Genomic DNA, 27,063 nt, shown 5'->3' with positions numbered 1-27,063 from the left:
TTCCAGAATACATATCCTTTGCGCATCGCACTGAATGGTTGCTTCGGCATAGTTAAATATATAACACATGTCAGTGAGGGTGTTATTGATATTTTCAACCCTCAAAATGTATTTATACCCTTGACGAGTCGGGTGTTAATACAATTTTTCGGGTTGAGAATATCAATAATACCTTCACTGCCACTGTGTTATTTATATATTACTACCCGTTCATATATTTTTTTGTTAATTTCGTTTAATAACAAAACGTTAAATTGCACGACAATCACTCAGAAAACATAATCTAAAATCGGATTGATACTTAAACATCATACATAAAACAGAATAAGTTTTATGGTTATTGACTTCATATAATCTAAAACCTTAGTACATTCATGTAACAAATATTTTTCTATTAGTTTTGAAATGTTAGAGAACGAATATTTGTATGAGTGTTATTCCAATAATGTGCCGAGATATATGAGAATGAAGCTTTCATGTAATTATTTCGCTGTTTAGGTGTTACTTAATTGCTATTTGAAATCGATCTAAGGCTATATGCGTTATACATCAGGACCGCCGCGTGTTAATGACAACAACTATTTTAACTTATTATATGATATAGAGTTCGCTTTGTCTGATACATTGTTTGTATTAATTTTTCCATTGTCTTTTATATCAAACGTATCCCCCATCCCCTCCTCATCCCAATTTAAATAGTTCGACTATGTGTCGATGAATATTCTAAGCTATATATACGCTACAGTGTCACTTGTGGGTGACCTGCTCTACCATATGTGGCTTTGGTTGCGTTTGTTAGGCTCATTGCTTCCGGAGTTTGTATTGATGATACGAACCGACTGATTTTTACAAATTTATAGCAGAATGTAACTTTACAGAAATGCGAAAAATTGCGAGCCATTTACATTTGACTAGAAAGATAAAGTAGGCAAATCGTTTGTCTTACAAAACAGATTGGTGTAAAGTTTCATCATGATCCTAGAATAGAGTAGCAATAATAACTTTTGAATAGACTGATTCATTGAATGGTCCTGAAAGAACAATTTAACAGCCCTTCTTGACTGAACAGAAGGACTAATATCTAGTTTTAAGGATCGAGCAAACATTATTTCGCACCTATTGGATGTATGCGTACATTGGGTGTATAGCATATACGGTCGTTCAGCGGTTAGCGTTATAGAGTGCATTCAATGCAAGGGTACGTTCAATGTGGGAGAATAAATGCCTTCCTGGTCTACTTATCACCGTTTGGAGACATTGTATTGTTGGTGTTTTGCAATCTAAACCTTGTGCACCGTTAATCCACCTTCTAACTGTTATAATTTAGTTTGCTTTAATCATATCTACGTATAGCTCCTTTAAAATCGATATATATTAAATGTTAACCTTCTTCATAGTGTTGATGTTTTATCTAGTTCTAGATGATCTTTTTTCCCCAGTAAAATATAATATCTTACATCTATTACGTTAAATATGGTGTGATTATACCAATAATATCCGTAATGAAGATGATGTTGATATTTGTGTAAAATTGATATGTTACTTTTAACCCGTTATGCAAGATCACTCTAGCGGTGTATACGTTTAAATCTTTTTATCATATGTATCATGTTCTGAAAAGAAAGTCGGACATTTATGAAATGTAGGACAATTTTTATAGTTCGATATTTAAATTGAGAATGCCTCTGGGCGCTGTACCTTTCCCGTTTGGAATATGCCGTATCTGTAGGGATAAGGCGACTGGATTGCATTATGGGGTAGCCACGTGTGAAGGTTGCAAGGTAAGGATAAATTATGTTAAAGATAAACATATATTAATATAGAAACTGAATCAGATTCAGACGTACATGTATCATAGTAAGAGTCAGTAGAATTCTAGCTGTATTTAACTTTTGAAGGATTGTATATTGTAGAACTAGAATTATGTAGGCATATCATAATTCAAATGTATTCAATGAAAATACATAGCCATCCGAATTACACCGACTTATGGGTAAACAGGCTAAACAGATGTATATAAAGTCAAACATAATATACGGTATCTTAATACATGATGTATATTGCAGAACATATTCAAAACCATTTTGAAAAATACCGTTTATTTTGTAAGCAACAACCACCAATTTCATAATAATTTCAATTTATTACTTATGTTCTCGATCAGTTTTCATACAATGCTCAATAATGTCCCTGTAATAATAGCATTGTCGCTCTGGTAAAGTCCATAGTGTTTTTCAAAATACATCAAACTGAAAAAGTTGTACTAGTTCGTAGTTTAAACAAAGTGTTGAAGTGAAGTTGAACTCTGGTGAAATTATTTTTAAATAAGTATGGGATTATTTAGAATCATTACATATTACTTAAGAACATTAGAAAAGTTTTCATTTTCATGGATATTGAACAATATACCTGTATTGCCTTATAATGATACACTTGGAAAGAACGGGGAAATTATAACCATACGATAATTTTTTTAAATAATTCGATTTTTGTTCAATGTACTATTTACCCGTGACTTGAATTATCACTTTATATCAATGCTCTGCTGGGTTACTAGTATTTAATATCCAGACCTAGCGTCACTTTTAACACTTCATTACGAATGCAACCTTCAAACATCATTTTGTCAAAACGTTTTGCATTCTAGTCCTAGTAGACCTTTAATGCCACATTCCAACTTATCACCGTTCGAAGACATTATGTTGTTGGTGTTTTATATTCGAACCCTTCTGTACCGTTAATATCACCTTCTAACTAGTCACAAATATATAAATGAGCTCCCACAAAATACCCATTCTAAAGTGCTTCTATTCGCAGAATGCGCTGCAATATACAGGTCACTTACCTCTGTCAAGCAATCAAATACCCTCCAAATGATCTTAAAACTCTAGAAAAGTGGGAGTTGGACTGGGATATGGAATTCAGTCCCTCCAAATGTCAAGTTTTCCACGTCACAAGAAGGAAACATCATATTCCCTCACAATACTACCTGCATAATACACTACTAGAATCTGTCACCTCAGCAAAAATCTTGGCGTGGATATCTCAAACGATCTCTCGTAAGACGCCCACATAAATAGGTCAAAGAAAAAGGCAAATCAAACTCTAGGTTTCCTTCGCAGCCAGAAATATAAAGGTTAACTCCAAACCCCTTAAGTCCATGGCATATCAGACCATCGTCAGGCCTCAGCTGGAATATAGCTCCGAAGACTGGTCTCCATACACACAAACCCAAATAGACCAAAGAGAAGCGGTCCAATTACGGACAGCGAGTTGGGCTATGTCCGACTTTGGCTGCACATCCAGTATCACTGATTTGTTATACAGCCTAAAATAGCACATGCTAGATCTCCGGTGCCTCTCTTATGTATAAAATCTCAAATCAACTAGTTGCAATCCCGTTGGAAGATTATCTCATCCCCCTAACAAGGCAGTCACTCCAGTATCATCCACTGTCTTACAGGTTAATCTCTACAGTCAAGTACTGACTACTACAAGTATTCATTTCCCCCAGGATTATAGTCCTATGGAATAATCTTCCACCTGACATTCCCTTTCTTCCAACTTTTAAGTAGTTCAGTGCCGCTGTTTGCAACATTGAACACACTTCACCACAAACTTGCTCTTCACCCCTGATTTTATCTTTTAAATTACTAACACATTTTCCATTCCCTTTTATTTTGGTCCGTTTTTCTTTTATTTTCTACTAACAATATTTGTGGCTTGACGCGCACGAAAGTGACTACGGCCCTGTAAAGGGTAAGACAATATTGGAAGATAGAGGCTGCTGCATTAATAATTTAGTTTGCTTTAATCATACCTACGTATAGCTTCTTTAAAATCGTTCTTAATGTTGTTGATGTTTTATCTAGTTCTAAACGACATTTTTACCCAAGTAAAATGCATGTCAGTCTACAACCCTTCCTTAGGTTTCTATCTATCATATGAATGATTATGTGATTTCATTGTAAACACCGTAATGAAGAAGATGATGATAATATGATATATTCTCGCTTTGCAAGAGCACTCTAGCGGTGTACACGTTTAAATCTTTTAATCATATGTATCATGTTCTGAAAAGAAAGTCGGACATTTATGAAATGTAGGACAATTTTTATAGTTCGATATTTATATTGAGAATGCCTCTGGGCGCTGTACCATTCCCGTTCGGAATATGTCGTATCTGTAGGGATAAAGCGACTGGATTGCATTATGGGGTAGCTACGTGTGAAGGATGTAAGGTAAGGATAAATTATGTTAAAGATAAAAAATATATTGTTATTGGAAATGAATCAGATTAAGACATATTATAGTAAGCCTATTCTTGCATTTAAGCTGGAATTCTTAATTTATGGATACACATTTTACTTTGGAAGAACCGAATGTTGTAGAACTAGAATTATGTAGACATATCATAAATGAAAATGCATAACCATCGTATATTATTATAAGCAGTTTACGAATTACATCGATTTGTAGGTAAATAGGCCAAACAGAAGTATACATTTTTAACAGGTAGTTTATAAGAAGGTTATACATACTCGCATAAAAGTACATAATCATAATGTACTAGTGGTACATGCAGTAGTTGTCTTTTTTTAGAAGTGTATATTTACACTAGAATATTTGTTTCACATACATACATACATACGATTGTATGCTGGTGCAATGGTTTGGTTTGGGTAGTCTGTGTTCTTGCCGTAGTATCATTATTCTTGCTTTTTTTTACTTACCTTATCTTTTACAAAGACACGCATTTATTAACACATTTGTTAACCGACTCGAATTTTAGTTGTCGTATTCATAAAAGTGGTAAGAAATGTTATTGTTTCACTGGCATAACGTCTGGCCGCTGTTCGCCTTTGAAAATAGTTGGTCAATTTCGTTATTTATGAATCAGTGAGAATATTTAGGATCATTACATATTACTGAAGAACACTAGAAAAAATATCATTTTCATAGCTGTATTTCAATGTACTTGTATTGCTTTACAATGATAAAGTTAAAAACAAAGAGTACTTGATGATCATGTGATATATACAGTCTAATCTGTTTATAGCGGTCGTCGAAGGGACTGGCTGAATGTGTCCACGCTAGACAGGTGGCCACTTTATACAGGTTTTTAATGTAGGACATAAACATTGTTTTAAAATTTCATTATGTTTATTATGAATATAAGGTGTATTGTTTTTACAAGTGCGCAACGTCTTGTATCATGTTACGCATCAAAGCGATACATTGTTATGTTATATTTCAACATAAAACACGCACAATTCACACGCAACTGATAGAAGCAGTTTGTATTTCCAAAATATATGATGTGTTCCTCTTCCCTTTCTTCAAAAATTGATTCTGTCCCATAGATGATAATGTTACTTTAAGCTTTACTTTTGACAGCTATAATACATCTTGGTCATTGTAGAAATTAGACATCCCGCTAACAAAGTATACACTTAAAAAATAAATCAAATTTTTATGACATATCACATCTTTTTCAATGTTAAGGCAACTAAAAACAAGGGAGTTAAATTACAGCAGTAAAGCAGAAGAAAATATCACCGTGTAATTTTACCACAAAAGCATGCCGTGAATTCCCGGTCAAAATTACCACTTTAGATTTTCGCAGTAGAGAACTGTGGCAAGTCTATATCTGCATGTAGTTTTCGTGTGGCTATCGTGTGTAACATTAACGTATTCGCATTGACCGTTAATTATAGGCTATAGCATTTATTTCTAATCCATCGGTATTAACAAAGTTTAGCAGAGTTAAAGACCCACCAATAAACCCAGTGGTCTACCTTTTCCTCCCACATGAACTTTGTGCAAATAATTCTGGTAATACTGGTATCATACAACTATTCTACAAGATGACAGGTGGACAAGCTCAGTCTGGTTTTCATAACTTCATCTGCAAACTTACTCAGTCATTCTCTTCTCAGTATAGTTTTATAAAAAATAGAATAATAACTATCTTACACTGTACATAGAAACAAAGTGTAATCTAAACTCACCTTAATACATGAAGTACCGCGCATACTACTACATTAATTGAATAATATATTTAGTAATACATTGTCTTAGCCTTATATCTGTTACTGTCAAACTGTAATTAGACACTTGTTATTTCTCATTTCTCCATACAAAAATGTATAATTACAATTATGGAACAATCTGACTGAAGTACTTGATCTTCTAAACGAAGATCCGAGAATGACCCATTCTTAATCGTCTTCTGTACATTTTGATTTCCAGAATTGCTATTTTATATTTACGCAATTCTATTTTTGTTTATTTTAACCAATGAGACGATTTGTTTGAATGTCAAAGATTAAGAAAAATGTGTAGGCTGTCAGGGACTCGAATCCGAGACCAGTCGCTTACAGAGCAAGTGCTCTACCGACAGAGCTAACGCTTTACCGACAGAGCTAACCGGCTGACACTTTACGTCATAAAAAATGTAACTATCAAAAACCCAGTCTAAATATAGATTTTTTATTCTTACAAATGTTGTAAGTAAGCCTTCTGTCTGGCTAACGGAATGGTCGTCAGAACGAGGCTATCAATAGCACGTTTTCAGATCCTAAGTATAGCGTAATAGGAGATGTACTTTAGTCAGACAGCATTATGGAAATACAAATGGTTACAGTTAGTTAGTGGTGTGTTTTTAAGGTAACCTGACAATAGCCACTACTGACCTTGACATTTTAAAGGGATAAGTACAAATATATATAAAATCTCAAAGTTAGAATTGAAGCTCAAACAAGAGATGGCACTATTAGTGACAAACGCCCCCGAGGTTTGTCCAAGAATGCTACAGTTTGATGCGCAAAATATGCCAGAATAGTTAAGGTATGACTAATTTTTCGACAAGAGAAAAAATTTCTCCGAAGGTAACCTTGACCTTAGAGCTAGGGCCTGGGTCCCTTTAACATGACACACTAACTCATCATAGGGAAAATTTTGACAAATAATGTTTGATGATGGCAGAGTTATTGACTGGACAAGAAACAAATGTTAGCTTTTAATCTAAGTTTGACTTTGACTTTGAAACTAGAGATTTTGGACTTGCGTCTGACACGTCAACGTTTATGCCATGTAATTTTAAAATGTCTTCATCGACGGAATAGGTATGGAAAATGACAAGAAACACACCATGTAAACCGTTAACCTCTAAATGTGACATCGATCGTGGAGCTAGTGGTCTGGTTGTTATGCACGAGACTTTTCTCGTTATCGGGGAATATTTCTGCTAATTAATTTCGAAATTTCTTGATTAATGACAGAGTTACGAACCGGATATGAAACAGACCCTTTTAACCTTTCACTTGACTTCTAAGTGTAAACTTGGTCTTGGAACTAGGGGTCTGGGTCTGCGCGTAATCATTTTGTGGGGTCGAATCTACGTGAGTTTGTTTCATGTTTTGTCTTTGTGTGTGTGGGGTGTGTGTGTGTGTGGGGTGTATTTTTTGTTTTCTTTTTCATTCCCATATTTTTGTTTCATTCTTCGATGGTTTTGTATTTGTATGTATGCCTTTATATAAAACAACAGTATGTTTATTATTTGCATGGCTTAAATGCATGCATTTAGTCAAATCATCTTTGATATAATGGTAAACTTTTCTGACCTGCCATATCGGCTTATGATAGTGTTGTCACATAGTTCATGAAGGAATCTAAATGTTTACGAGAAAAAAAATAATGTCGATGGTGAGTTTCGAACCCACACGGTAAAATATTTGTTTAACATGGACTGTATGCTTTACCACTGAGCTAATTTGCAATTGGTACCCAAAAACTTAGAATATATTAGATTGTAACATGATTAAACGACAGAGTTACGAATCGGATCTTAACCTTTCACTTGACTTCTAAGTGTAAACTTGATCTTGGAGCTAGGGGTCTGGGTCTTGCGCGTAACACATTGCCTCCTTATGGTAAACATTTATGCCAAGTTGTTTCAAAACCCCCTCATAGATAACAGAGTTGTATATCGGACACGTAAAGATCTATTATGATATGACTTCTAAATATGACACTAACTTTGGAGCAAGGGATCTGGGTCTTGCGCGTGACACATTGTCTGATTATAGTTACCATTTATACCAAGATATTTCAAAATCCCTCCATGGATAGCAGAAATATGGACCGGACACAAAAATAACACTGTTAACACCTTGACCTTGGAGCTAGGGTTCTCATTTTGATAAACATTTATGCTAAGTACTTTTAAAACCTCTTGATGAATGGCAAAGTTACGATCCGGACACAAAAGAGACTGTTTGACTTTTAAGTGTGACCTTGACCTTGTAGAAAGGGGTCTGGGTGTTACACATGAAACATCGTCTCATTAAGGTTAATATATTTATGCCAAACTATCCTCATGGATGACAGAATTACAGCACGGACAAGAATTTACAAAGTTACGGTCGGCATTAAAATCAAAGAACATACTGTAGTGTAAATAAAAAGTTTGTTTATGTTATCCTAAATGCTAACATAATCCGATTTGCTTTGCTGTACTGGAAATTGTGTATTTTTGCAACAAGTCACTGTTTGTACATCACAATTATTTCGTCATAGCGTCAAACGTCATATCGACGCACCGAAAAAGAAGCTTACTCATAACAGGAAGAAATTTTGTGGATTTCGCCAAAAACGTAGCAATAAGCCTTAATAAATCGAAATGATATACATTGTATCTTAGAGTCATTTGTTCTTGTAATAAAATACGTATTATTAGATCTATATCACTCGGAATGCGCACTCATGATACAATTCCTTCCCTTCTTAACTCAAAACAATGATTTTACTCAACGGAAAATCATTATTTCTTAATTATTTTTTATTTCGTTAAAAATCAAGCACTCGTGCCTCAAATAATGAAAATTATGTTGATTGCAAAACAAATACTATAGGAAAAAGTAATTTAGAGTACCACGGATGGATTTAGATTTTGTTACGCAAGAGCAGTCTAGCGGTGAACCTTTCGTAAATGATTTGAATAAAAAGTAGGACATGTTTATTTTTAAGAAATGTAGGATATTTTAATATTGGTAGGTTGCGGTTAGAGCGTTTTAATATCGTTCACCATGACATTTATGTTGTGTTAGTGGTGTTGTTACTGGTTACTTGGGTGGTTCCATTAATCGTTCTTTTTGTTGTTGGGTTTAATATTGCACGGACACAATTATAAGTAACATGGCTACTTTCCAGCTTTAATGGTGAAGGAAGACCACAGGTGCTCCTCCGTGAATCATTTCATCATGGACAGGCAGCTGGGTAGAACCACCGACATTCATGGTTTCCTCACATGAGGAATTCAACGCCCCGAGTGTGGCTTGAACCCCATCGGTGAGGGGCAAGTTCCCACTTTCATAGCTTTGGATTTATTTTTCAATCACCCTTTGAGTATGATGCTTGGATTTTAAGTTTTCTTAGCAGTTTTTTGTGGTATGCAGACTCCATAACCTCATATCCCCTCTCAAAAGTTCAGTTTGCGTAGTTCCTCCGCTTGTTTTCTCGACGAGGGCAATATATATATATTCATATAGTGTTACACATACATCGCTTTTCTTCCTTGAAAACAGTTAAACAGTTCCGTTAATTTCTTTTTAAAGCATTTACTTTGCCAATAAACGTTTAAAAGTCAAATACAATAGGCGGTATCTTAATACATGATCATGATGTATATTGCAGAACATTATTCATAACCATTTTGAAAAATACCGTTTAGTTAGTAAGCAACAACCACCTACTTAAAGTTATCAATTATGTACTCGAACAGTTTTCATACAATGGCGTTTTTGTCGCTCAGTAATGCCCGTTATAATAGTACTGTCGTTCTGACACAGTCCATAGAGGTCGTACTAATTCGTAGTTTAGACAGTGTTGAAATGAAATTGAACACTGGTGAAATTATTTATAGATTTATATGGGATTATTTAAAATCATTATATACATGTATTTCTGAATAAATCTAGAAAAAAAATTCATTTTCATGGATATTTTACAATGTACCTGTGTTGCTTTATAATGACATTATAAATATATTGGGATATTGGGACCATGAGATAAATAAATTAGATAATACGATTTTTGTTAAATGTATTGACATGATGTACTACTGACCCGCGACTTGAATTATCACTTTATATCAATGCTATATGCTGGGTTAATTAATATCCAGATGAACACTGCAACCTTCAAACATCGTATGTTGTCAAGACATATCTAAAACTCTTGTTTAACATTCTAGTCCTATTAGACCTTTAATGCCACATTCCAACTAATATCGCTGTTTAAAAACATTGTTTTGTTGGTGTTTTATATTGTAGTCCTAATAGACCTTTCATACCTCCTTTAAAATCGATATAATGTTAACCTTCTTCATATCTTCATACCGTTGATGTTTTATTTACTTCTATTTGATCTTTTTTCCCCCAGTAGAATATAATATCCTTCATCATGCTCTGCACTGTTCGCCATTCAGTCAGTATCTTTTTGGTAAAAACCCCTTTTAATATTGAAAGATAGACATGTTCATTATAGAAATTTAGCAGTGTAAGGTTTAATGATTGTGTGATCATACCGGAGAGTGAGACAAATATATACTCGCTATGCAAGAGCACTCGAGCGGTGCATAGCCTACTTTTGTTATGTAATGTATCATGTTTTGAGAAGAAAGTCGGACATTTGTGAAATGTAGGACAGTTTTATATTTTGATATTTATATTGACAATGCCTCTGGGCGCTGTGCCTTTCCCGTTCGGAATATGTCGTATCTGTAGGGATAAAGCGACTGGATTGCATTATGGGGTAGCCACGTGTGAAGGGTGCAAGGTAATGATAAATTATGTTAAAGATAAAAATATATTGTTATTGAAAAAGAATCAGATGCGGACATAAGCCGTACGGAATTCATAATTTATGGATTTGGAAAAACTGTTATTATGTAGACATATCATAAATGGAAATACATAACCATCGTATATTTCTATAACCAGTTTGTGCTTACGAATTACATCGATTTGTTGATAAAAAGACTAAAAACCAGTATACATGATTAATAAGTAGGACATAGGTATGTAATACATATTCACACAAAAGTACATATAATGATACCATAATCAAAATATGCAAGTGGTACATGCAATAGTTGTCTTTTTAGAAGTGTATAAATAAACTAGAATATTTGTTTTACTTTGGGTATTTGCATACATACAGCTGTGTGCTGCTGTCATAGGGGTCCGGCAATGTATAACCGCCCATCGTGTGTATAAATAGTGCTAAAACACGGTTTTGCTATAAACTGTTTTATAAAAATTTTAATATAGGAAAATGTAGAGCACGGTTCGATATAGCCTACTACATTATTTTTGTTAAGCGGTGCGTACGTTTACACCTTATTTTTCTACCCCAGTACGATATTATAGGCTGATCACTACCAAATAGAATGTAAGCCTCCGCAGGTCTAGTCACAAGTAGTCCAAATATAAATAGTACTAATCTTTTTTCCTTTCCTAGTGCATTTTCTCGGCAGCAACGTGCTTACTTTTACCCTACCGCATTTCAGTATGTATCACTTTGCATTCTAATGAAATCGGCATGTTCCTATCGCATGCTAGATAAAAATGGCGGCGTAAGAATTTAATGTCACGAAAAGAGAATTGAAAGAAGCGAAAAGTAGTAAATTCAGCGGGTTGTATTTAACGAACTGTAGTTTTCTTATATAAAAGTTAACACACCCCCTTTTCTTTTTGTTTTTCTAAAGTAGCGATCTAGTTCTTTATGGGAATATAAGTGTCTGAAAATCTGATATGCTAGAAAATGTCGAAACACCGTTATGAAGTGAGTGGATTCTATATGAAATAAAGAACAGCTGGATTTAGTGGTGTTCAGCCTATAAGGGACAATACATGTTATTTTCTGAAACCCCTCGAAAATGAATGGAAATGCCATTAATCTATTCTTTATGATGTAAAACGGTAACAAATGGCTGAAAACGCTTAAATTTCTTGTGTTTTTGGAATTTAGATCGAATTTTCGACCAGGTGGCACTATTTTGGTTCGTTTTAGGACCTAGTAAATGTCTTTTCTCGCATTTTAGCACTTCAGATGTCTAAATAATATTGAAATTAGCATGTTTCTGAATGAAAATGACAAACATCGTAACAATTAAATGGATGTTAAATGTAAATTCCACGAATAAGGTAAAATTAATTGAAATATTGCTTGCACAGGGCTAAATTTTGCATATTTTTGGGGATGGGGGTGACCTGTAATGAATTGTCATTTCTCTATATTTTCTCAATATTTTGCACTAAAACAAAGCAGAATCATTGTGAAATAGGTTACCTTGAGAATGAACGCAAATTCATGGAAAAATCAAACAAAAATTTTCTCTTATAGGCTGATCACTACCAAATAGAATGTAAGCCTCCGCAGGTCTAGTCACAAGTAGTCCAAATATAAATAGTACTAATCTTTTTTCCTTTCCTAGTGCATTTTCTCGGCAGCAACGTGCTTACTTTTACCCTACCGCATTTCAGTATGTATCACTTTGCATTCTAATGAAATCGGCATGTTCCTATCGCATGCTAGATAAAAATGGCGGCGTAAGAATTTAATGTCACGAAAAGAGAAATTGAAAGAAGCGAAAAGTAGTAAATTCAGCGGGTTGTATTTAACGAACTGTAGTTTTCTTATATAAAAGTTAACACCCCCTTTTCTTTTTGTTTTTCTAAAGTAGCGATCTAGTTCTTTATGGGAATATAAGTGTCTGAAAATCTGATATGCTAGAAAATGTCGAAACACCGTTATGAAGTGAGTGGATTCTATATGAAATAAAGAACAGCTGGATTTAGTGGTGTTCAGCCTATAATTTCTTGCATGCCGGACAGGATTTTCCCGTGCTAGAAAAACTCGTCTTAAACGCGGGGGTGTGAGATGACTCACGTGCTATAATTTATGAATGAATGCGTAAATTCATACGCTTCTATAACAAAATAGCACCTTAAAGAAAAACCTTCGTTTTTCTTTATATCTTATACAAGTTGAAGAATAAGGTATGCAAGAAAAAGAATCAATCACTGGCAGCTGGTAAAGATGTGAATATCCGGCACTCGGGTAACAATTTAAGCGGTAACTCGGCAGGAGCCTCGTTACCGCCTAAACAGTGACCCTCGTGCCGAATATTTCCATCTTTGTTCAGTTTTTCAGCTTGAACATTTCGATTTGAGTGGTTCCATTTCTCCCGCGTTCATACCTTTGTCTTCAGTTTCTATGGCATGACGGCTCCACATTAACTGGGCACCTATACCGCTTTTCATTGAATTGTAATCTGATCCTTGTACACCGCCATATGAACACATCTGCTTTTATTTTATGTTAACAATGAAATAAAAAGAAAATTTGCGTAAGATTTAAATATATTTCACTCACACCATTATTTGCATTTTCATTCGTGGCTACTTGATTGAGTAGATATTTGCTCAGATTTCTGATATTAAATAATTGTGAAATGTGTTTGCACTGTACCCTTTTTTCTTGCATATGTGACAAGTTCGTATGATGTCACACCAAATCATTTGCATTCGTAGTCTTGGGAGTTTGGTAGACCTCTGGTGTGAGAGAATGTATAGGAAAGACGTTTGTTACGATGCAGGATCCAAAATCTTATCGTTATTATCAGTTTTCAACTCTATGCCCTTCATGTATATTTGTATAATTTAGCTTAAACGTGAAATACCTTAACCGGTATTTCTATGGTCTGATGGACCAGGTCAAACATGTATAAACTCACCACCATGTGATATAGTTGACCCGATCAAGAGCGTATCGGTTAAACATATACTTAAATTAAGGTGAGGCTAATAATAACTATGTCCTCATGTCTAGACTGTGACTGTTTAAGGTCACATACACCTTATAAACCCGTTTGTCATAGATATTGTTCTCCAAGTGTTACTAGTAATTCATTGAAATAAACCATGACCGTTAATTAATCGTGGTGGTTAGTTTACCATATTATAGGGCTTTGTTAAAAAAAATGTGTTTACCGTGTCCCGGTCCTACTTTTTAAAAAGAAGAGTGGATAGGTAGGTAGAACTTGTTTTGAAATAATAAGTAACTGCAAAATATGGCAGACGAATGAACATTAAATTATTTTGTTTTAGACCAGGATATATCAAACGAATGGGCCTAGCCAACCCGTCATTGACCTGACACTAGATTATTTGTATTGTTTGTTGTGTGTTTTAAACGATATCATTAAAAATGATTGAATTTAAACTACTCACGAAACAGAAATCCTTTTCAACGTAACATATTCTACTCACCAGTAACAAAAACTGTTAATGTTAGTTCTTGAATCAATTTTAAAAAGTTCTTCCTGTCAGCTTAGATTTTTTTTGACCATATTAAAGTTTATTTCTCTTCCTGGAATTTACGTCTTTCGTGTACAGCAAGGCAGTCAAACGTTCACCTCTGCTATCCCAGAAAATAGTGAAGAAGACAACTGTGAAAAGACTCTGGTTTTAGCTACATTCAAGGCTTGATATCAATGTTTTTATAGGAATAAATTTAGTTGTATGAAACATTGCATAACTAAACCGAAACACATTTTAGCCGATATTGACCATTTGTTTGTTCACGAAAAATGGTTTGATTAAACTAAGTGTTTTTTCGGCTCTTATTCCTAATAAAAAAAATGTACAGAGCGGGGGGGGGGGTAGGTTTTGGCAGGGTGTGTGCTAGCAGCTAGTTATTTTGAAAGCGCACACCTGATAATAACGTGATGACAAATGAAATGTCAAAGTTACGTGCTTATCAATGTCCTAAAGCACTGATTCTCATTAAAATTTAAACCAAAATTATTTGATCTTTCTTTAGAAATGATTAGAGAATGAAAACTGTGGACCCAATATATTTCATGAACTTTGTCTGCCGTGTTGGACATCTGGTTCCAAACATAAGCTAGCGGTATAAAGTAAGAACACAATGGTATGAAGTATGTCGATCAATATACCATGATAAAGGAGATAGCGAGAAAACAGAAAATACATTTGTTGATTTCCTTTCTCCATCGGTTCATTACAATTATTGTCTCTCGTATTCTTGATCTGATTACAAAGTAGGACGCAGGTGTTTTAAGGACGCAGGTGTTTTACTTTTCTAGGTGTTTTACTTCTCTGAAAGACAGGACGATTTACAGTTTAATATTTATGCAATTAAGGAATGCCTCTCGGGGTCGTGCCTTTTCCTTTCGGCATATGTCGTGTTTGTAGGGATAAAGCTACAGGATTACATTATGGTACAGCTACGTGTGATGGCTGCAAGGTGAGCATGTATTGGATTCATTCAGTATACTGACGATTTTTTTTTTCTAAAATAAACAATATGCATGTATGGTTCTAGATACATGTTTTAGGGAACGGTATGCTAGAATGATGCTGCATGTAATTCCATTCATGTTATTCTAATTACATGTCAAGTAAATACAAGTTATATCGCGCCAGCGAGCGCGTTTAAAAGCCCTGGCAAACGTTTTTTTTTCCTTTTTCTATTCCTTTATATATTAAACCTTTAACCATTTTTATGCCCTTAGACCCCACGCCGCCACCTCCATTATTTATTGTTTTTTATTTCACTTTTCCAGTGGGGGAGGGAGAGGGGGCACTTAGAATTTCTCTTGTCTGTCTGTCCGTCCGAATTTGTGTCATGCATAACTTAAAACGTATTTGACCCAGAGTCATCAAAACTCACATTGTCATTCAGTTCATTTATTTATTTATTTATTTGGGTTTTACGGCGCACCAACACAGTATAGGTTATATGGCGCCAAACAGGACTACAAATTTTGGTTCCACATCTCGTTTACATCGAAATAAAAACATGAGGTATGGAATCAAAGAGGACTGATTTTTCGGCGATGCCGTCTAAATTCGTTTTTGTTACTTATGCCACGTGACTTCAGTTTGCAAATCAAACTACTTGATAACGCATTATAGATAATTTACCAAAATGGAAGATTTATGCAACACGCTGTCTGATTGGACGAGAGTGTCAATTTCTTTCACTCTGTTGAATGTGCTACGCTGAGTGAAATGTAGACAAAGCGTTTATCCTAAACGACGCTGTTCACAATTTTAAAGCTAACTTTGGCTCAGTATATTTAGGAAGAATATTGATATATCTCAAAATGATAAGTAAGTTTAATAAATAAGATAAAAACCTGTTCAAATACCAACATATATCAAATTAAAGAAAGAGCTGAATACGGTCTGCGTATCACATGAATAAGGTTGTGATAAGAGTCTTTTATGTAGAGAAGTGCTTTTTAAAAGATTTTCCTTGTTACAGTTGTCCTCTGTATATGAAAAGGTTTCTTGCTTTTGTGACTTATTCAGATTGCATATTAAAATGAGTACTTGTTTGCTTTGTATAATTGTTATAAATTATTCAACTGATTTATTATATATGAATATTTTTCTTTAGTATGGTATGCAACTATTGAACTCAGTTGAAATCTGTTTCATTATATATATGCTATATAATGACTGAATCTCATTACACTGAAATGGAGGTACGCTGCATACAGTTTAAAGAATTTCATGCACCAATTAATGACGTTTATCTACCGAGTTCAGTTTTACTTACATTTTAGTATTGTTCTTGCAGCTAACTCTACTGTGTTTGATGTAATCTCTAAGCGGATCAATAATCAAAGTAATATTATATATAACTTTAACAATATATTTTTCCGTTGGTCATTCTGTTGATATCATTCTGACACAGATCATCTACTATTACACAAGGAACTGTCCGAATTATCATCAAACTATTATATACTAGTATTATATTCAATCATTTTGACTCACCAAAAGCAACGAAGCAAAATATGTAACAAACTGATTGAATCTTTTCATCAGTGGTAATTAACATTTAGCCGGCTAATTTTCTAAAATGGACTCAGTCTGAGGAGTACCATTTATTATTTAAGAGGGTGTTCACTGAAAATATTTACTATATCAATAGCGAGCACTGCAGACCATGATGCGCAGGCTGATCTTGGCCTGCACTGGTCGCAAAGGCAGAATCAATTACTGCCAGCAGGCTAAAGGTTAAATGTGCAAAAACTCTCACCCTTGTCACCGCACCAGCCCTTGCGTCTGTTCAAGTGGAATTCATTTATGAAATTACATTAAACGGAAACATGATCCAATAAACCAGAAACTGATGAGTCCGACGAAGTCAATTGCATTAAAGAAAACAGCTTAAAGGTAGTTCTGCACTTTCGGACCAAAATGTGTTCTACTATTTAGAATTTGATTAAACTCAGATTGTCAAAATTTCAGAATATACTCAAAAATTCGGCAAAAAACACCAAACAATATAGGGTCTTCTTCTTGTTATTTTTTTTTTTGCTAGACTGATTTTTACAAAAATGGACCTCATACAAGTTTGTTTTCGAAATGGGGTTCTATGGGAAACTCTCAATTATGATGATATTTTCGCGAATAGAATGCTTTTTACAATATAAAATTTAATAAAACTTAATCACAATGTTAAAAAAACAAACATAAGGTCAATTATATGATGAAATAAAATGTATACTCGGGTCCGTCTTCTTGTTGTGGTCTTTTTGGGGTATTTTCCTATGATTAAAGAGATTCACGTATTTCAAGCTGCTTTCAAGACATTATTTGAAATTATTTTACGTTTCGAACTTTTTGATACCATATTTTATCTTTAGCAAGATATCAACGTTTTTTACTCACGGGTTGCCATTAATTCATAAAATGATTTTGACTTCCGGAGTTTCAAAGGTGCGGGTCCAAATAATAATGGCATACAGATAATTCAATGTGGAAAATGTTAATGTTTATATCGATAATTACTTGACTCACACAAACCCTATTTCATGAATGAGCAGAAGGCATTACCCAAAATTATAAATTTATCATCAAATTTTCATTGGACAGGATATATTGCATAAATAAATAGAATAACAAAATGTTTAATGAAAGGCAACCTGACATTGCCAGATTTGGCCCAAAGCTATGGTGGCTGATTTCTGCCATTTCGTGTTAGCGTGTTGGCGGGGCGAAAACACAGTCTCACTTTGCATGATAAACAAACATATACGTATTAAAATAACATCAGACATTAAAAATGAGAGACTATAATCTATATACAAGTAGCTTAAATATCTTGAGAATTCTCTTTTTTTTACAGACTAACATAGGCATAAAAGTTTTTAGAAAATTTCATTAAAACCGTACGACCAAGTTAGTGCAAGTTTGTACATTGTATATACGTATTTATACATTTATAATTATTCAATGATATAAAATAGTTCTTCTCCTTGTTAAAATACTAAAACATATTTATCATATGCGTGTACATTGATGAGACGTAAATAAACAATAAAATCTAAATCTATTTATAGCTAAATGCTTAACAGAAAATTATGCAACATTGTTTTTCAACGTGACCTCATAATTATTTTCTTACAACGTTAACATGTTTGAACTTTCTGTTTCCATGTTGCAGTTAATTGCTGCTGTTGATGATTGAACCAAATCCTTAACTTGTAGAAAACATTGAAGAAGCCACCATTAATTGTATAGATATCACCAGCTTGAAACAAACCTTTGACTATATTGATCAGACCGCATTCAATTAATTGTGCGAGAACGGACGTTTAATCTTCTTTTAAATTAGACTTAATATTCTGTCGAAGGTGAAACTGATTCTGACACGTTTTAATGCTTCTCCTTTTAGTTAGTTATAACTTTTCGAGATGTCATGAAAACATGTTTGCACTAGTTTTAACAATTAATTTTACCGGTTCCGAGACTCATAATCTACTAGAAGGTAAATTGACATGTAAAATTACATTTACAAAGTTTGATGAAAGAAATTAGAGTACTGTTCCGGAGCCTCCGGGGCTCTGAAGGCCAAGTGGCTGCTGACTTCGAATAACTCCCCCTCCCCCTCCCCTCCCCCATCTGTAGGTTCGAACCCTCATTTGGAGTGAAGATCTCTTTCATGTTGGAAAGACACTGTATAACCTACTGTTGTGTCGGTGTGGCATTAAACCCAACGAAAACGATATAAACAAGATTTTACAACGCAATCATTTGTACACTTTGACACTTATTTTCACTCGCGTTACCATTTTTAGTGACAAATATTTATAGCAAATCTGATAGAAGTGAACATTTTGAAAAAAAAAACCTACCGTCTCTCATTACGCATTGTAGATTATGGGATTATTTTATATTCAACATTTTACGTATGAAGGGCAAGAAATACTAAGAGAAAAAGTCAAACAAAAAGATTTTTAAAGTCTCCACTACATAATTATATACAAGGAACCTGGCAGCCAAGTTTTTTGACTAAGCGGAATAATTTGAACAACCTTGGCAGAGGGTTGCTGAAGAAAACTGGACCAGCAGTGTCATACAAGAAGATTTTTAAAGTGACCCCTCCCCCCCCCCCCCCCCCCCCCCTGGCGGACATGTTTTTAAACAAACTGTTAGAACAATTTTGGAAGAAGACCACAACACAACAAAAAGTAATCAATTTATTGTATGTGTACCCAGCGAAGAAGTATTCTATGATAAGGTTGTGCTGCGCCATACGTTTAATGTTGAATTACATGCAAGTGTATCATTGAAGGTTCCATGTGCACCGCCGTATGAACACGTCAGTGGTTTTTGTACTTGTACCATGTGTAAATGTTGAGTTCTGCTCAACTCGGAGCTAAAGGACGCTAGCATGCATTACCACTACCGTCCATGAACAGGCTCAATCAAACCGAGCCTGCAACATTTTCGTTTTTGTCGTGTTGAGCGACCTGTGGAGTTTCCACTTTTTCTGTTTTAAAAGAACAATATCATAATAATAAAATCAAAACTCATTTGAATAAGTTAATCTCGGGTATACGTAATTAGTTTGTACAGGCTCGGATCCAATCGATCGGCTAAGAAGTAACCTGTACTTGTCAAACTTGCACCCAACTATTTTGGCAAAGGAAAATAATCTTTTCTTACAATTTAGACACAAAAATGCACCAGAGGCCACCATTTCATACCTATATTTAAAACATTTCCTTGGGGATACCCTCTGACCCCCCCCCCCCCCACCCCCATCCCCCTGCAGAAAGGGCCACCATTTCATGCCTATATTTCAAAAATGACCAGGGAGAGAGCCTGTGACTCCACTGTCAGGAAAGAATTAACACTCCCGTACCTCAAAATTCAGCTTGGGCCACCATTTTAAACATATATTTCAAACAGTTCCACGCCCTGACCCGCCTAACAGGAGAGATTACCCCTTCCGTACCTAACGCCACTCGGCTAGCCAATGCCGCCTTCATTCTTAACTGGGGCCCCTAACCCCAACCCCCAATGAAATATTTCTGGAACCGGGTCTGTTATACACATTCTTATATGAATGTATATCTGATACGTATCCTTAAAACGATAGGTGACATCTGACATATTACTGTACTGTTTTATAATCTCAGATCTCCTAATGCAGCTTTAGTGATTAAAATAAATTCTGAATATATTGACGGTTGTTCGAATAGAAAGAAAATAGAAAGAAAAATGCTTCTAAATCATTTGCCTCTGGCGTCAGATGCCACTACGTTCTTATAAGAGATGTCTGAAAAGTATCTGTCGTGTTTTCGACAACCGTTTTTTATCGCAGAATATACAGAGCTTGGACGTCGGCAATCAAGTCGAGACATGTTAGAATTAATGATATCAAAATCTATAAACATTGACGCAATAATAACATTAAAAAGCAGATTACCTTTCATAAGCGTTGTAATTACTTTGGACACGAAATGTAATTAGATGGATCCGACCAATTACGAGCTCATTCAGTCTCGAATCTATTAAAACATATGAACCGTGCCATGAGAAAACCAACATAGTGGGTATGCGACCAGCATGGATCAAGACCAGCCTGCGCATCCGCGCAGTCTGGTCAGGCTCCATGCTGTTCGCTTTTAAAGCCTATTGGAATTGGAGAAACTATTAGCGAACAGCATGGATCCTGACCAGACTGCGCGGATGCGCAGGCTGGTCTGGATCCATGCTGGTCGCAAACCCACTATGTTGGTTTCCCCGTGGCACGGCTCATATATTTAAATCATAGACAACGCATCCAGTAAAAATGGTAACAGACGCAATCATTTCTTTTCTTAGAAATATATAATTGTGATGCATTTTACCTGAGCGTCAGATATTCCCCGTATTTGAGAATTTTGCTTAAATCAGAATTTCCGAAAAGGCTTTTAGCATCAAGCTGTTCTATTGTATTCCTGTTGTATGTTTGTTTTGTTAATCTGGTAAGTACAGAATGTCTTTTTATTGACCCTAAAATACAAAAGTCGCCCATTTTCACAATTACTCAGCTCTAAAAGGTAACGCTTTTGGACGAAAATCATCCTAGAAACATTTCAACTAAATTACTTTCAAAACTGGCCGGAAGATTCATAGGACAAGATTTTTTATAGTTTGCTAAAGAGCTGTAAGTGGAAAATTAGCCCAATTCCATTCAGATATGTTATATTGAGGACCATTTGTATGGAATTATCTCAAAATAAGATGAGTGGTTTAGGAGATGTTGTTTGTTGACTTTTCCTATTTTGTATGTTGGTCACACCGGGAACATTTGCCATGAACTATTTAGAATTGGGCCAGCTATTTCTGACAAGTACATTAAAAATTGTTACATGTATACACATGTAAGGAAACAAGACAATGATCATAGTAATATGAAGAAGAAGAAGAATATTGCTATTATTATAAATATCAGTATTATCAATATTAAAAACTTTATTTAACGGGGAATTACATTTGAACGAATCTTCTATGAGGCCTTCAAAAATTACATGCAAAATGTATTACAAAATGCAAAATGATCAATCAATAAGAAAAGAGCCACGCCATGAGAAAACCAACATAGTGGCTTTGCGACCAGTATGGATAAGACGGCATTAGATATGTTTAAACAGGTGTTAAAGAACTTTCTACTCAAGGGGACGTCTGTATGCATAAATATACGCATTGTATGCGTATGCTTTGTACGCATAACCAACATAATGCGTGTGCGAGCAGCATGGATCCAAACCAGCCGGCGCATCCGACGCCGCGCAGTCTGGTCAGGATCCATGCTGTTCGCTAACGGTTTTTCTAAGTGCAGTAGGCTTTGAAAGCGAACAGCATGGATCCTGACCAGACTAAGCGGATGCGCAGGCTGGTCTGGATCCATGCTGGTCGCAAATGCGAATGTTGGTTATGCATACAAAGTATACGCATACAATGCGTATATTTATGCATACAGATGTCCTCTTGAGTAGAAAGTCCTTTAACACCTGTTTAAACATATCTAATGCCGTCTTATCCATACTGGTCTTGGTTTTCTCATGGTGCGGCTCAATTATTATAACAGCAACATCACAGAGTAAAGTATCATGTTGAAACCGCTGTAAGGTGTTGAAATGGCCTGCCGAGTTGCCCGTTTATGGCCTGTCAATCTCTCACCTTTCTCTAATTTAACCTCACAGGTAAGACAATATCTATTGAACTTGTGAACTAAGCTATACAATACTATTCAATAGAAATGTAGAACATAAATAATTAGCACAACAATATATATTCAATCTCACCTGTTACTCTCATATAAAATCAAAAACCAAAAGATATAAACATACGCTGATTTCGTTCATTTAAACGTGAAAAAAATATTATAGTTTTTTTAGCCATTGATGATAAAAGTCCGTCTCACACATTAATTGAGAAATAAATTCTGTATCACTGTATCAACAACCACATACGACTTTAAATAAAGTCGTAAAAACACGTACAACAAATCGTCTATTCAAGGATGTGACTTGAATACTCGACTGATTTTATTTTGTCGGTGGTAAAATAAGTAAAGTTGAAAAAGAAAGGAAACATATTACTCTCACATATTACAAAGTCACGTGTTCTTTGCTGCTGATGTTGTTGCTGCTACTGTTTATTATCCCCCGCCGAAGGCGAAGGGATATAGTTTTAGTGTCGTCCATCCTTCCGCCCGTCTTTCCGTCCGTCTGTAGCCATATCTAGGAAGTGGTTTGGAATATTTAAATAAAACTTCATATACGTGTTCACCACTATGGATGAATGCGGCCTGTCAAGTTTCAGTCAGATTGCCCAGGTAACACCAGAGTTATGACCCTTAGTAGTTTCTAGAGATAGCTATATAGGGTACTATAATAATGGCAATTTCTGTTTCATTACTTGTAACTTATTTGACCTAGAACTATGAAGCTTTATTTAAATTTAGATCCCCAGTATGTGGAAGTTCACATTCAATTTCGTCAGGGTCTCTAATGTAACTTCAGAGTTATTGCCCTTTAATTGTTTAAAAATCCACATATTTGTACGTAACAAACTAACCAATTGGTAGAATTTCATTAAACTTCTTTCATTTTTTCCATGAACATTTATTATCAACATGTGAAGTTGTGTACCCACACCCGTTTAGCCCCACTGTCCTGGCCACAGTCGTGTTGAAGTTTGTTATAATGTCATGCTCTTCCTCTTACAGGGGACATATTTACCTTTTCAGTCGTGTTGAAGTTTGTTATAATGTCATGCTCTTCCTCTTACAGGGGACATATTTACCTTTTCAGTCGTGTTGAAGTTTGTTATAATGTCATGCTCTTCCTCTTACAGGGGACATATTTACCTTTTTAGTGGTGTTGAAGTTTGTTATAATGTCATGCTCTTCCTCTTACAGAAGACAGATAATTATACCTTTTCAGTCGTGTTAAAATGTATTATAACGTCATGCTCTTCCTCTTAGAGGGGAGAGATTTACCTTTTCAGTCGTGTTAAAATGTATTATAATGTCATGCTCTTCCTTTTACATGGGAGATATTTACCTTTTCAGTCATGTTGAAGTTTGTTATAATGTCATGCTCTTCCTCTTAGAGGGGAGAAATTTACCTTTTCAGTCGTGTTAAAATGTATTTTAATGTCATGCTCTTCCTTTTACAGGGGAGATATTTACCTTTTCAGTCGTGTTGAAGTTTGTTATAATGTCATGCTCTTCCTCTTTGAGGGGAGAGATTTACCTTTTCAGTCGTGTTAAAATGTATTATAATGACATGCTCTTCCTTTTACAGGGGGGAGATTTACCTTTTCAGTCATGTTGAAATACTTCGCTTTCTATAGATTTAACAGTAATCCTCACATTTTGAGAAATATCAAATCAAAAGTTTTACATGGATATTAATAGCGTATACAACATGTATATTACTCTACAATCATTTTTTCAATTTACTGGTATATACATTTATTTATTTTTTCCGGAAAGGATTGCATAAAGGGACAAACTTTCGGATAGTTCAACTACTTTAAAAACTCACCATTTTCAAAAAACTATTATATATTCTCGTTTTAAGTGCATCTGCAATAATGTAACAGTGCTGCAATTTCACATAACTAAGTGGAACGTAGTTTTCAGCAATTGTTTACTCTTGTTTCTTTACAAAAGACATTCATTTTTAAAGGAGCTCCACTTTTTGATAATAGATCTATTTAAAATATGCAGTCGTACAGGACAGTGATGGACAGGTTGATTGTTGGTAAAGGTGTTGTTCGTTCATCAAATATTTCTTTGTTTTGATAAAATAGTCCTTTACCTGAAACAGCCCTCTAAATTCAATAGGGAGAGCATAGATCTACGGCTCGCGGGGTCGTAAGTTCGATCCTTTGGCGAGGCATATGTTCTCCGTGACGATTTGATGAAGGACATTGTGTCAGAACTCATTCGCCCTCCATCTCTGATTCACGTGGGGAAGTTGGCAGTTTCTTGCGGAGAACATGTTTGTACTGGTACAGAATCCAGGAACACTGGTTAGGTTATTTGCTCGCCGTTACTTATCTGAAATACTGATGAAAAATGGCGTCAAACACAAACAAAAAAATGAATAACTATTATATATTCTCGTTTTAAGTGCATCTGCAATAATGTAACAGTGCTGCAATTTCACATAACTAAGTGGAACGTAGTTTTCAGCAATTGTTTATTCTTGTTTCTTTACAAAAGACATTCATTTTTAAAGGAGCTCCACTTTTTGATAATAGATCTATTTAAAATATGCAGTCGTACAGGACAGTGATGGACAGGTTGATTGTTGGTAAAGGTGTTGTTCGTTCATCAAATATTTCTTTGTTTTGATAAAATAGTCCTTTACCTGAAACAGCCCTCTAAATTCAATAGGGAGAGTATAGATCTACGGCTCGCGGGGTCGTAAGTTCGATCCTTTGGTGAGGCATATGTTCTCCGTGACGATTTGATGAAGGACATTGTGTCGGAACTCATTCGCCCTCCATCTCTGATTCACGTGGGGAAGTTGGCAGTTTCTTGCGGAGAACACGTTTGTACTGGTACAGAATCCAGGAACACTGGTTAGGTTATTTGCTCGCCGTTACTTATCTGAAATACTGTTGAAAAATGGCGTCAAACACAAACAAAAAAATGAATAATATTAAGAAACTGACTTGCATGATTTCAAAATAATGAAGACCTTGTATATCTGTGCCCTGTTAAATAACTACTACCCTTTTTCATTTCAGGGCTTTTTCAAGAGAAGCATCACAAAGCAAGAAAAATTTAAGTGTCACTTCGGCGGATCATGTGATGTAAACCCCAAAACTCGCAGTCAGTGTAAAGCATGTCGTTTCAAGAGGTGTTTAGAAACTGGAATGTCAGTAGATGGTAAAACTTTGTTATATTTTTGTTTTTCCTCCTTCTTAGCCGTCTTTAAAAGATACTGTTTTAATTTTGCTATGAATTCTCTATTCAGCAGAATACAAATGTTTTTAATTCAGGCTGGTTCTATAACATGTCGAACCAAAACTTTTTACACTGCAACATGTTAAACTGAGTGATGAAAAAGAGGAATATGTTTATTTTTTAGTCATTTAGATTCGGTATGGTATCTTATGCTCAGGAGCTGATCCAAGACTTCATGTTGGGGATGGGTGGGGGGGGGGGGGGGGGGGGGCGAGTGGGGCACGAACTTTTGGTACTCCTAAAGCTTGTTATTTTTACATGATATATAAGGAAACGTTACAGGGGCATACCCTATAACGAGTGGAGTAGGTACAGATAACCTATATTATTAGCTAAATCAACCTAGAATAACAAATAATTTGAAATTAATGAAATTTCACAGAAGAACTTGCATCGAAAAATGTCATTTTAGGCACGTAAACAGCAATGTAGTGACATTTTATAATGAATTGCTATCCACCCTTTTATTGTACAACAATAACAACAAGAAATATATCTGTTAGTAAGACCGATAATCGTTGATAGTTTTTTTTTGTAAGAAAAGTAAAGCGTTCCAATATCTAACGGTACCCCTGTTTGCTTGTTATATATCCCCTTTCGACTTCTACGCCCGGATAAGCGCGTTGTGTAGGTGTTGCGGTGGCGTAAAACAAAAGTGACAGAAAAACGAGAATTGCGGACGAACGCTATGGTCCAGCGGTCTGGGATCGGCGTCATTCTATGTAATATTATAAATTCTCTGTAAGTAAATCAATTTCGGACGGTTTTCGAGTGCACCAAGTTATAGAGATGCCTCTTTAAACCTGTCTGGTATAAATAATACTAAAATGAAGACATGTTAGCGAAACGAGCTGGAATTTTTTTATCATATGCTGTAATTGTTTGATGAAAAAGAATATATTAAAATTTAAGACATATACTTAATAAGTAATTTTGTGTATTTTACCATATTTGTCAATAGGATTAGAAAGAATAGAAGATGTCAGATTCAAAACGTTTAATTTCTAACCGAATAAATACATTCACATATTAGAAAACAAAACACGCTTTTTTCGATTCATGTACCAAAGCAGAATGTCCTGTACATATATGTATATATGTTAATGTATTATTCCTTACATTTCATCTTGCTTTAGTGGTGGTGAGGTGGGTTACGCCATTTTCCAACAATATTTCAGTTATATTACGGCGGCC

At 35.1% G+C, this 27,063-nt stretch overlaps 1 protein-coding gene across 1 annotated transcript in view; it reads left to right on the top strand.

Moving 5' to 3' along the window:
- Window positions 1–4,060: 4,060 nt before the first annotated feature.
- The window catches only part of LOC123566440 (uncharacterized), a 39,011-nt gene continuing 16,008 nt past the window's right edge, over window positions 4,061–27,063 (top strand). The window contains exons 1-2 of the mRNA XM_045360541.2: window positions 4,061–4,241; window positions 25,650–25,793. Of these exons, the coding sequence (XP_045216476.2) occupies window positions 4,140–4,241; window positions 25,650–25,793 (246 nt within the window). The 5' untranslated portion in view covers window positions 4,061–4,139. The remainder of the gene's footprint in view (window positions 4,242–25,649; window positions 25,794–27,063) is intronic.

This window comes from Mercenaria mercenaria, chromosome 8 (genome assembly GCF_021730395.1).
Source record: "Mercenaria mercenaria strain notata chromosome 8, MADL_Memer_1, whole genome shotgun sequence".
In the NCBI taxonomy this organism is placed as follows: Eukaryota; Metazoa; Mollusca; class Bivalvia; order Venerida; family Veneridae; genus Mercenaria; species Mercenaria mercenaria.
Note: the sequence above shows the minus strand (reverse complement) of the source record. Positions and strands in the feature narration are given on the sequence as shown.